General features: G+C 41.7%; 1 protein-coding gene across 4 annotated transcripts in view; it reads left to right on the top strand.

The window, feature by feature from the left end:
• Positions 1 to 13,299, top strand: part of CNBD2 (cyclic nucleotide binding domain containing 2) — a 56,323-nt gene that overhangs the window by 3,520 nt on the left and 39,504 nt on the right. Inside the window, exon 1 of one of the 4 annotated variants that reach the window (XM_026503411.4) lies at positions 9,493 to 11,298. The exons of the other annotated variants lie outside the window; for them this stretch is intronic. Coding sequence (XP_026359196.2) covers positions 11,248 to 11,298 — 51 coding nt within the window. The 5' untranslated portion in view covers positions 9,493 to 11,247. Of the gene's footprint in view, positions 1 to 9,492; positions 11,299 to 13,299 lie in introns of those variants that run through there. 4 annotated transcript variants of the gene reach the window in all.

Genomic DNA, 13,299 nt, shown 5'->3' with positions numbered 1-13,299 from the left:
AATAAGGAGATCACGGGTAATAACTTCCAAAGCCATGACTCTCTGAACAAGGGTGAATGGATTCCTTTTATTTAGGGTTAGGATGGATATTTAGATAGGAGGGCCTTGTCATCATATGAAGAGGTGGGCATAATGTCGTGCATGCACCTTAAGGAAACATGCCTATACATGCATTGTGTATTATGTAAATGAGGTTTGTGCTCCTCCTTGAGTGGAGATTTTAGTACTATAATGAGGTAAAGGTAACGGTCACTCCATGGCTCATCTGCGCATTCGTGAGTCAGGGGTTGAGTTCAAACTGATCTGGGTGGTCTGGGCCAGCTGCAGCATTTTGTCCAAGCAGTCCTAATTGCTTGAGGGTTTTCAGTTTCCATCACAGGATGCTCTGTCTGTTGGGTCTTTTGCCTGAGTTAAAGAGATAAGCTGGAAAGAAGAGCTTAAGGAAAAATGTGGGACAGAGGTTGGTGATTAGAAGCAGGTAGGCAGCAAAGGTCAGGTCTTGGGGTCTAGTTCTGACAGTCCCTCATGCTACCACTTTATAATTACACCCATTCCTCTCCCCTACCACCCATCTCTAGCCGCAGGCATCCGCTAATCTGTTCTCCATCTCTATAATTTTGTCATTTCAAAAATGTTACAGAGATGGAATCATACAGTGTGTAACTATTTGGGACTGGCTTTTTTCACTCAGAATAATTCCCTGGAGATTCATCTAGGTTGTTTTTTTTTTTTTTTTTTAATTAATTTATTTATTTATTTATTTATTTTTTAAAGCCTTTTGCACTCTTTTTTTTTTTTTAAGATTTTATTTATTTATTTGAGAGAGGGAGAGAGAGCACAAGCAGGGGGAGCGGCAGAGGGAGGGGGAGAAGCAGACTCCCTGCCGAGCAGGGAGCCCCATGCAGGGCTCTATCCCAGGACCCTGGGATCACGACCCGAGCCAAAGGCAGACACTTAACCAACTGAGCCACCCAGGCGCCCCATCTAGGTTGTTTTATATGTTTCATAGTTTGTTCATTTTTTATTGCTGAGTAATAAGCCATGGCGTGGATGTATCATGGTTTGCTTAGCCAGTCACTGGTTGAAGGACATTTGAGTTATTTCCAATTTGGGGCTATTCCAAGATGAAGCTGCTATGAATTCTTTTATCATATGGCCTTAGATAAGTTGGACTCTTTCTGAGCCTGGGGGTAGTTACTACCACACAGAATGGCTCTGAAGAGTCAAAGAGGAAATATATGTAAAGGAACTGGTACCAGGTCTGGCATTATTTAGATGTTCTTTAATTTCTTACATCAATGTTTTATTGTTTTCAGCCTATAGAATCTGCACATATTATATTTATACCTAAGTATTTCATGTTTTTAGTGCTACTATAAATGGTGTTATTTTAAAATTTTCAGTTTCTAATTGTTCAACAGTATATAAAAATACAATTGATTTTTGTCTAATGACTTGTATCCTGTGACTTCATTAAACCAGGAAACTCACCCCCACCGGGGCTGTTTTTTCATTTTAACTACCCGCCCCCCACACCAGTACACTTGCCATTATTTACTTGTAAGAGTCCCAAGTTGCGGGGCGCCTGGGTGGCTCAGTCCTTAAGCGTCTGCCTTTGGCTCAGGGCGTGATCCCGGGGTCCTGGGATCAAGCCCCGCATCAGGCTCCTCCGCTGGGAGCCTGCTGCTTCCTCTCCCACTCCCCCTGCTTGTGTTCCCTCTCTCACTGGGTGTCTCTCTCTGTCAAATAAATAAATAGAATCTTAAAAAAAAATAAAATAAAAGAGTCCCAAGTTGTGTGTTGCAATGGACGGGGGGAAACCCCTGTAAAATGGGGTTACTGCATCTTGGTTGCCACTGGAATTCATTATTCTGATGCTGAAATTACCCTATATTTGACCAGTAAGAACCCCTTCAGGCTGATATCAATGTCGTTTTGACACGTCTCCATCATTTTTTGAAATTTTCCATACTTTTCAGTACATCTTGTACCTTCCCTAACCCAGCTCTGGAATCAGCCATTTCTCCAAGAAACCCTTGTTCTTTTAGTGGAGAATGGTGTTGAGAAACCAAGATTTAGGCACTGGGTTTGTTCATTGCTGTTGGGATAATCGCTGCCCCTAGGCTCCCTCATGAACAGAGTGAGGAAAAGTACCGGGAAAGTTAGTAAAGGAAACCTTAGCTAAAGTTGGACTTAGGAAGGCTTTTAGGGGGAGCTCTTCTGCAACCACTTGTGGCCACTTACCCCAAACAGGAGGAGAGGTACCTTGCATCTCCAACAGGAAGGCGTTACTACTTCACTACTCTGGCGAAAGGAAGATATTCTTTTGGCCCAGCAACAAGCGCAGCCAATAGGAAGTGCTGTGGTTCAGCCAATGAGAAGCCATCATCCTGAACTCTTACTTTCCTCTAATGAACCTTCATGTTTCCTTTGCTAGTGACTTCCTTGTCCCACAGTCCTCTCTATGAAAGCCTTCCATTTTACGTAACTCTTCAGACTATCTCTGCTTGCTAGATGAGGTGTTGCATGATTTATGAATTATTTGATAAAGCCAATTAGATCTTCAAATTTATTCAGTTGAATTTTTGTTATTTTAACTATATATATATATGTTTATTTATAAATCCATTTCTATATCAGTCTCTATATATTGAAATCTATGTGTTCACACCAACACCTTCAACTCAAGTTCAACACCATGGGATTTATTCTAGTTTTTGCCCCTTCCATACATTTAATTCTCTTTCTCAACAGAGAGAAGCCTGGCTTTCATGATCGTCTTGGACCAATCCTCCTACTAGAGACTAGTAACTAATCTCCCATTGTTGCTTCCATCTCCCATCCTCCTTACCCTGCCCAGGGCTCCAGTGCTACCTGCTTGCCAACCATAGTCTCCTCCACCCCCAGGGAGATGCCCACCATGGCTGGTCCCACCTAATGGCTTCTAGACAATCATTTAAGAATGGAGGGGGAAGGGGAACATTCTTTTTTTTTTTTTTTTTAAAGAAAAATTGTGGTAAAATCTACAAAACAAAATTTACCATTTTAACCATCTTTAAGTGTATAGTTCAGTGGCATTAAGTACATTCACATTGTCATGTAACTGTCACTACCATCTGGTGCCGGCAAATTTTCATCTTCCCCAACTGAAACTCTGTACCCATTAAGTAATAACCCCCCATTCACCCCTCTTCCCAGCCCCCAGCAACCACCATTCTATTTTCTGTCTCTATGAATTTGACTCTTGTAGGAACCTCATACAAATGGAATCCTACAATATTTGTCCTTTTGTGTCTGGCTTGTTTCCAAGTTCCAATGTTTCCAAGTTTCATCAACATTATAGCATGTATCAGACTGTCCTTCCTTTTTAAGGCTAATTTTCCATTATATATATGTAGCATTCTTATTCATTTTTCAATGGATTGGGTTTTTCTGCCTTTTTTTTTTTTTAAGATTTTATTTATTTATTCGACAGGATAGAGACAGCCAGCGAGAGAGGGAACACAAGCAGGGGGAGTGGGAGAGGAAGAAGCAGGCTCATAGTGGAGGAGCCTGATGTGGGGCTCGATCCCATAACGCCGGGATCACGCCCTGAGCCGAAGGCAGACGCTTAACCGCTGTGCCACCCAGGCGCCCCGGGTTTTTCTGCCTTTTGACTATGAACATAATACTGCTGTGAACATTGGTATACAGATACATTTTTGAGTCTCTGCTCTTAATTCTTCCGAGTATATACCCAGAAGTAGAATTGTTGGATCATATGGTAAAGCTATGTTTAATTTTTTGAGCAACTGCCATACTGTTTTCCACAGTGGCTCTACCATTTTACATTCCCACCAGCAATGCACTTGGGTTCCACTTTCTCCCCATTCTTGCCAGCAGTTGTTATTTTGCATTATTTTCTCAATGGGAGATGTTAAATAGAAAATTTTAAGGTAAGTTATGAGTAGGCAGGATATTCATATTTTCAACAGATTAGTAATCTTATTGTTTATTCTTACCACACACTACATGCATCATTCCAGGAGGCCAGCTGTGATCATGGTGAAGAGAAAGCAGGTTTAGCTAATGAGGTGGTTTGGATACAAGGGCCCCAGGGTGTTCCTTTTGTGTGTGTGTGTGTGCGTGTGTGCATGTGTGCGTGTGTGTGTGTGTGTGTGTATGTGTTTAAATCTTTTATTACAAAGTCTCAGAAGCTTGCTCTGGTTTCTCTACTGACTTTATTCATTTCTTTTGGTAACCTATTTTATTAAATGTGTTTGATATTGGGGTAAAGGCCTTTTATCCTTTGATAAGCTGCAGATAACTGGTCTAGGGTGCTTAATCTAGCTGGATTGCATTTGTAATTAACTCAGTTATTACTAATTATTGTTCCTGATAAACCAATGTAAATTTAGAAGCCTGAGTACTTTATAATCCTTTTGTCATTTTCTCCTTTCACTCCTATTCAACTGCAACCCTCCTAGTTTCTAGAACTCAATGAACCTGTTTTTATTGTGGTGCTCTACTATAGCTCTGTTGCTTATTGTACTGCATTGATTTTGTTTAATTACTTAAAAATTGATGCATTTAGGGGTGCCTGGCTGGCTCAGTCAGTAGAGCATGTGACACATGACCTTGGGGCCATGAGTTCTGGCCCCACGTTGGGGCTAGAGTTTACTTAAATAAAAAAAATTTTAAAAATTGATGCATTCATTTTAACAGGTGAAGCTATATATGTCATATATATATATATGTGCCTAGTACAAATATATCTATATCTTATATAGATATATGTCAATATATATATCTATATAAGACATATATCTATATAAATAGACATATATTCATATATATCTATATCTATAGATATATATGTGCCTAGTACAAGATTCAGAAGTCCAAAAAGAGTAATTGTTATACTTATCCTTTTTTCATCCTTTTCTATGTAGTTTTAATTATTATTGTTAGTTCCCTTTATATCTTTTTTTTTTTTAAAGATTTTATTTATTCATTTGACAGAGAGAGAGACAGCCAGTGAGAGAGGGAACACAAGCAGGGGGAGTGGGAGAGGAAGAAGCAGGCTTCCAGCGGAGGAGCCTGATGTGGGGCTCGATCCCATAACGCCAGGATCACGCCCTGAGCCGAAGGCAGACGCTTAATGACTGAGCCACTCAGGCACCCCCCTTTATATCTTTAAATAGACTTTACATCTTTTTCTTGGTTTATCAGGCTTAAATGTGTCTTAAGATTTACAGCTATAGGGGAGCCTGGCTGGCTAAGTCAGCAAACCATGCAACTTTTGATCTTGGTGTTGTAGATTTGAGCCCCACGTTGGGTGTAGAGATTACTAAAAAATAATTTTTTTAAAGATTTTATTTATTTATTTGAGAGAGAGTGAGAGAGAGAGAAAGCGCGTGCACGAGTGGGGGAGAGGGGCAGAGGGAAGGGGAGAAGCAGACTCTCCCGCTGAGTGGGGAGCCGGACTTGGGGCTCAATCCCAGGACTCTGGGATCATGACCCGAACCTAAGGCAGACGCTTAACCGACTGAGCCATCCAGGCGCCCCACTTAAAAATAAAATCTTAAAAAAAAAAAAAAAGATTTATACCTCTAAAAGTTGAAGAAACCCATGTACTTAGTCCACTCTCTCTCCCTCTATGTTTCCATACCTGTTAGTTGTATTATTTCTTCATTCCTTTCTAAGTGTTCATTGATAACTCCCTAACTTGCTTTTTGCAATCCTGACCTCTGTATTCAGCAAGGCTAGCTTCCTTTTTGATGTTTCTGAAATGATCTTCAGTTCTGAGGTGGTTTTTTTGTTTAAAAAACTTCTTTCCTGAGCTCTGCCAATACCATCTCCTCCAGTTGCTTCATCATCTCTTTGAACTATTGGATCTTTGCTTTGAACTCTTGTTTTGAAATGTATTAAGCCCTTTGAGTTCTTTGTGGTTCCTGATTATCATCTGTTTCATGTTAATTTTTTTTTTTTTTCTGTGAGTGCCTTTCATCTGCCATTTGTTTTTCTTGTTCCCTCCCTCCCTCCGTCCCCCACTTTTCCGTAATATATGGGTCTGGTGCTATCTATGTTTTTAATTATAAATCCCCTTTGAATGAAGTGAGTTCTTTCTGGACCAGCTGTTTGTTGGAGGTGTGCATGGAGAAAGGACTAGAGTAGAATTCCAGGCTGGCAGGAAGTCTCTTAGGGTCATCAGCAAAGCTCCTTCTGACAAAGGTTTTGTGTGAACGAATTGGTTTAGTTCTTTCTTCCTCCTGGCAGATGGAGCTTGGCGACTGCAGGGCTGCAGGAATGGCAGTCTGCATGCTTCCCTGGCCAGCCCTCGTGCCCTGCTTCTCCTCGGTGCCAGTGGCACGGGAAGCTCTCAGAGCCCTGCCCTTCTGATCCCAGTGCTCTACAGAAGGTGCTGTTGGTTCTGCCTTCCAGTGTACCACCTTTTGGGAAGACTTTGGAACTCTGCTAGTTCTCCCTGAGACCTGTAGCCCACAGACCTGTAGTTAAAGCCAATAGAGAATGCCTTTAACCCTCTGACTTGCCATTTCTACACAGGCCAACAAGACAGCTTCCTACTCTAAGTACCTTCGCTGAGAGCTTTCTCTGGCCACTGGGTTGCTCAGTCCAGAGAAGCTGGCCCGTGAATGCCTCCAGCGGTAGCCCCTAATCAATGGGACAACTTCGAGGCCTGCTCTGTGCAGTCTTATTAAGGTCCCCACACATTGGAGCCCCAGTTGTCCCCAAGAGTGACCTGTTCATTAATGTGGCCCTCTCAAAAAAAGTTTTTAATTTTTAAAAAAAAGTTTGTTAAGTAATCTCTACACCCAATGTGGGGCTCGAACTCACCACCCCGAGATCAAGAGTCGCATGCTTTTCTGACTGAGCCAGCCAGATGCTCCAAAATGATTTCTTTTTTCTTTAAAAAAAATTTTTTTTTCTTTTATTTGTAAGTAATCTCTACACCCAGATGGGCCTCAAACCCACAACCCTGAGATCAAGAGTCACATTCTTTACCAACTGAGCCAACCAGGTACCCGGATGACGTCTTTTTTTTTTTTTTAAGATTTATTTATTTATTTGAGAGAGTGAGAGAGCAGGGGGAGGGGAGGAGGAGCAGAGGGAGAGGGAGAGAGAAACCCAAGCAGACTCCACGCTGAGTGCGGAGCCGAGGTAGGGCTCGATCCCACAACCCTGAGATCACAACCTGAGCCAAAGCCAAGAGTCAGCCACTTAACTAACTGTGCCCGCCATACGGCCCCCAATGATGTTGTTTTTAAGTGTATTATTGAATTCTGTTTGCTTATATTTAAGATTTATTTATTTTTTTATTTATTTAAAAGATTTTTAAAAATTTATTTGACACAGAGAGAGACAGCCAGTGAGAGGGAACACAAGCAGGGGGAGTGGGAGAGGGAGAAGCAGGCTCCCAGGGGAGGAGCCTGATGTGGGGCTTGATCCCAGAATGCCGGGATCACGCCCTGAGCCGAAGGCAGACGCTTAACGACTGAGCCACCCAGGTGCCCCATATTTATGATTTTAAAAACAATATTTATAAGTGAGATGAATCTCTAGCTTTCTCTTTATGACCTGATACTATTTTCTTTCTTGGTAATGGTGTAGGTGGTGAGAGAGCTCTTTTACAACCTCCTCTATTTCTTCTGTGAAAGTTAGTCCATTTAGATGGCTTATATCAGGGTCACTTGGATAAATTATGTTTTCCTAGATAATTGCCTGTAAAATCCTAATATTTAAGTGTTGACAACTAATTCAAAAAAATTTTTTAAAGACTTTTTTACTTTTTAAGTAATCTCTACACTCAACATGGGGCTTGAACTCATAACCCCAAGATCAAGAGTAGCATGCTCTACTGGCTAAGCCAGCCATATGCCCCAACTAATTCAAATCTTTTTTTAAAATTTTATTTATTTATTTGAGAGAGAGAGAGAGCACAAGCAGGGAGGAGGATCAGAGGGAGAGGGAGAGGCCGACTCCCTGCTGAGCGGGGAACCTGATGTGCGGCTCGATCCTAGGACCCGGAGATCATGACCCGAGCCAAAGGCAGATGCTTAACCAACTGAGCCACCCAGGTGCCCCTAATTCAAAATTTTTAAAAAACTGTCAGAACATGCCAGTAGGCTAGATATGGCCCGTGGACCACAATTTTGCAACCACTGATTATATAGTCAAAGGATTTTAGGCCTGAAAGAGGCTATATAGATCTTATACTGGGAGTGCAAGTAGGTACCATGCCTGGCAGGTAACATGATTCTGTGAGGTGAGGACTTTGGTGAATTAGAGAGCCCATTCCCCAACTAAAGATAACCAAGTTAAGTTTTAACAATATTTTAACTGGAACACCGTGTGGGTCAAATAAAGCAGTCTGCAAACTCAATTTGGCCCATGGGTGGCTGGTTTGTGACCTCTGCCTGCACAGCCTCACTTCCTGCCATGCCTCCTGTGTATCTCATGTTCCAGCCACATCACGTGCTCTCTGATCAGACCCTGCCCTTTCTTCGTTTATCTTTATAGCTTTATTTTAGTGTGACTTTCTCTTATGGCTGCAGTTTCCATCCCCACTGTATTGTGAACTCCTTATGAGCAGAGACCATATCTTATTCACCTTTTCATGCTTTGCATGTAGTTGGAGCTCTATAAATGTTTGTTGGATAACTCTTATAATTAGCAAAACAATAAGGATCTTATCTTGAAAAGAAATTATTTGGGGCGCCTGGGTGCCTCAGTTGGTTAAGGGTTTGACTCTTGATTTTGGCTCAGGTCATGATTTCAGGGTCCTGGGATCAAGCCCCGAGTTGGGCTCGTGCTCAGCAGGGAGTCTGCTTAAGATTCTCTCTCTCTCCCTCTGCCCCTCACCCTGCTCACGCTTTCTCCCTCAAATAAATAAATAAATCCTTTTTAAAAAAGGAAAAGAAAAATTATTTGTGGAATTGACTCTAACTCAGTTTTATTTATTTTAATTTTTTAAACAGATTTTATTTATTTATTTATTTATTTATTTATTTATTTATTTATTTGACACAGAGAGAGAGAGCACAAGTAGGCAGAGCGGCAGGCAGAGGGAGAAGGAGAAGCACCTGTTAAGCAGGGAGCCTGATGCGGGGCTTGATCCCAGGACCCTGGGATCATGACCTGAGCTGAAAGTAGCCACTTAACCTACTGAGCCCCCCAGGTGTCCCTCTAACTCAGTTTTAAAAGGAGGAAAGTGAGGCCCAGTGTGGTTAAGTAATTTACCTAAGATCACGAGGCAGAGGATCATAGGGCAAGAGAGGAAAAAATGAAACAAGATGAAACCAGAGAGGGAAACAAAACCATAAGAGACTCTTAATCTCAGGAAACAAATTTAGGGTTGCTGGAGTGGAGGGGGGTGGGCGGGATGGGGTGGAAGGGTGATGAACACTGGGAAGGGTATGTATTGTGCTGAGTGCTGTGTATTGTGTAAGACTGATGAATCACAGACTTGTACCCCTGAAACAAATAATACATTATATGTTAATTTAAAAAAATCACTTAAGATTAGGACCAACGCCCTTTCTGACGTTCTACTCTACAACAGTTCAGTTATAAGATTAGAAACTGGGACAGAAATGACACTTCCTTAATTTCTTTTTTGTATTTTCAAGATTTTATTTATTTATTTGAGAGAGAGCAAGCATGAGCAGGGGGAGGGGCAGAGGGAGAGGGAAAAGCCGACTCCTTACTGAGCGGGAGCCCGACACAGGACTTGATCCCAGGACCCTGGGATCATGACCTGGGCTGAAGGCAGATGCATAACTGACTGAGCTACCCAGGCGCTCAACACTTCCTTAATTTCTAGAACTGACTTTATTGTCTGACTCTGAGTCCCCACTCTGCCTCCTAATAGACAATTTAGATGTCGTCAGGTAAATTGAGATCCAATCTAGTAATTTGAAGGGGATGTAATTTCAGGCTGATTGATTCATCTTAGGCCAGTTCAGAGTTCTCCAAACTTCCTGCCTCTTTCTCCCCAACACTGATCCAATTCCTAGGGAAGTTATACAACCACTGCTGGCAAGAGGTGAGGTGGGAGTATCTACTTTCAGTGTCTCATCAGGGTCTTGGCCCTACTTACTGGCATCCTCTGATGCCCTTGTTAGTCTGGGTCCTTTTCATGTCACGTGCATCTCAGGTAGCTCAGAGGACCGATCAGATACCTCCCTGTCCATAGCCACCTTCCACACTGCTTCTCTCTCTTTTTCTCTGAAACTTTCTCTTATTCTGTATCTCCCTGAGTTCTTTGCATCTTTTCTCTCTAGGCGAGGGAGGAAGAAAACCCAATTCTATCTCTTCTCATCTCTGTAAGTGGTTAGTGTCTCATTCTAGGAGTGGTGGCTTTTGAATTTAGTAATCCCGAGCTTGGGTCTTCCCTGCTGTCAGGCTCTCTTCACTGTGTTCTGTGTCCTTCCATTTGGCTGTCAGTTGGGAGAGGGGTGGCAGATAGGCCTAGCTGGATAGGAATATCAAATCAGGCAATACTTGAAGTCATAGTTTTTTATTGAAGATTCTCATACAAGAGCAAATCGTGATCATCAACTGCCATGTTTAATTTAGTCAACAGCAGTACTTTAGATTCCATAGTCTTCTCTACTTTTGGAAGGACTTCAGGGTCACTGAGTTCTAGTCACTGAGTTCCTTTCAACATTTGGCACCCCATTTAGCTGAGTACTTCTGGTTTTCCGAGTGTTCCTGATTTGCTGATTTAACAAGATTTATAGGACAGCGTCACGCACTCACACTTCAGGGTCTCCAAGTTCTAAGCCTTGGAGATCCCCCTAGGCTGAGGTGTTGGGTGCTCCTGCCCCCAGCCCAGAAGCCTCCTACTTTAAGATGGCCCCATGACTGGCAATCAGTTAGCTACATGAAACTTCATTCTTATGCATGGGGTGGGTGTGAGACCTTCACCTTGTGGTAGTTGTGAGGATTAACTAAGATAATGTCTATGAGGGCTCAATAAATGTTAGACTCCCAGATTCCAATTCCTTCCCACTGCCTTCTCTTCCAGAAGACACCATTGTGATATAAGGAGATTCTGAGAATGAGATTTTCTCAGAACAAGGCTTCCAGAAGCCATTGGTAGGGTATGAGGAGTGGAGAGGAACTCCTACCTTGCCACTGAGGGAAACTATTTGTTTCTAATATAAGTGGATTCTTTGGGAAGGATTTGTGGTCCTACCCTTGAAAGGCAAAGGGGCTAGCTGTGCCATTTGCAGATCAGGAACCATGAGGAGATACATGGTGTCTTATTCGTGGCAGATGCTGAAGAAGGAACTGGTGAGGAGTGTCCAGGGTCCTGGGAGGGAAGAGTGGTATTTTGAGGAAGGGAGAGGCAGGTGTAAGAGGGGGCCTACGCTATATCTTTTGGAGTCACAACATGGCACAAAGTTTAGAGTTCCAGGTGAGGCTACAGAAAGACTGAATTCTGACTCCTTCCCTGTAGACTGCTATCCCCTTGACCCTGGTCATGGCACAGGCTACAGTCTGAGCCCCTAAGAACTGTTCTGTACCCACCCTTCCTGCTATTAGGAGATCCAGAGAGAATAAGGCCTGGCAGCAGGATAGAGTGGTAGGTTGAACCTACGCATCCTGGACCAGACTGCCTGGGTTCAAATCCCTATCACCTATTAGTCATATGACTAATATTAGTATTAGGCAATTTACTTGATTTGCTGTGCCTATTTTCCGCTCTGTGAAGGTTGATGACAGTATTAGTATCTATTGCATTGATTTATTGTTGAGGATGAAATGAGTAGATACATATAAAGGGCTTAGAATAGTACCTGATGGAAAATTGGTATTTGATTAGTATTAATTTTATTAATAAAGCCTTTCCCCATATTTCCTTCAGATATACATGTTTTTAAAGAAAATATTATAGGTACTGGTGAAGCTCCTCATCATCCCGTTCCTTCCTCCGCACTGGGGACCACTTTCCTGAGGTTGATGTGTGCTCTTCCTATCTAGATTTAAAAATTTTATTACATATGTACTTATAAGCAACATAGCATGTAGCACATTTTTAAAAATGGTGTCCTTTTCAACCTTTTTTCCACTCAAAATCGTGTGAGCTTTACCCACACCGACATACACAGCTCTAGGGCTATGTTCAGTCCTGGGGCTGCACAGTAATGCATTGATAACATTCCCCTACTGACGGACACTTCAGTTGTTTTCAGCTTTTCCCATGGGAAATGTCTCCCATTCCCCGAATCCAATAAGTGTAAAATGGTATCTTGTTGTCGCTTTAATTTACATTTCCTTTATCTCTGGTGATGTTCAGAATCTTTTCATTATTTATAGGTGATTTGGGTTTTCCCTTTGAATTACCTATTCATATCCTTTGTTCATTTTTTCTTTTGGGTTATTTGTATTTTTCCTTTGATTTATAGAATTTTTAAAATAAAAAAACAGTTTCAGATAGTAGTTTTTTGTAATAGTTATTCTTTGTAATTTTGGGTAGGAATCCTTGGTTGATTCTGTGCATGGCAAATGTATTCTTCCAATCTTCAGTTTGTCTTTTCTCTCTTTCTTTCTGTTTTCTTTTCTTTCTTTTTTTCCTGATTAACAGAAGTTAATAAACAAAAATTTTTAGCTTTTACATTTGTTTTGTTATGGAAATTTTCAAACGTAGAAGTTGAAATATAATGATCACTTCTTAGATCTAACAGTCAGCATTTTGCCACATTGGCTTTACATATTTGTGTGTGTGCTAGTTGAATCCTTTGAGAGTAAGTGCATTTTTTTTTTCAAAGATTTTATTTATTTGAGAGAGAGAGCATGAGAGCACAAGTGGGGGAGAGGGAGAAGCCAGCTCCCTGCTCAGCAGGGAGCCCGATGTGGGGCTCGATCCCAGGACCCTGGGATCATGACCCAAGCTGAAGGCAGATGCTTAACCAACTGAGCGTCCCAGGCGCCCTTAAGTTGCATTTTTTTATGACACTTCTTAAAAATAAGGACGTAATTACAACATCACTATAATATTAAGAAAATTAACACTAATATCCCGAATATCGTCTAATCTCCAGGCATATTCAGCTTCTTTATTTGTCCCTAAATAATGGTTTTTACAGCTTGTTATTATGAATCAGGATCCAAAGCTTCATACTTTGCATTTATTTGTATGTCTCTTAAGAAACTGGGTTAGTTGACTTGTAGATTGTTTCACATTCTGGATTTGTCTCTTTGGCGTTGAACTTGTTTCCCTATCCCTTGTATTTACTTGGCAGACAGGAGGTGACTGCCCTTACTGCCAAATTCATACTGGGATAGAGAGTC

This window comes from Ursus arctos, unplaced genomic scaffold (genome assembly GCF_023065955.2).
Source record: "Ursus arctos isolate Adak ecotype North America unplaced genomic scaffold, UrsArc2.0 scaffold_16, whole genome shotgun sequence".
NCBI lineage: Eukaryota > Metazoa > Chordata > Mammalia > Carnivora > Ursidae > Ursus > Ursus arctos.
Note: the sequence above shows the minus strand (reverse complement) of the source record. Positions and strands in the feature narration are given on the sequence as shown.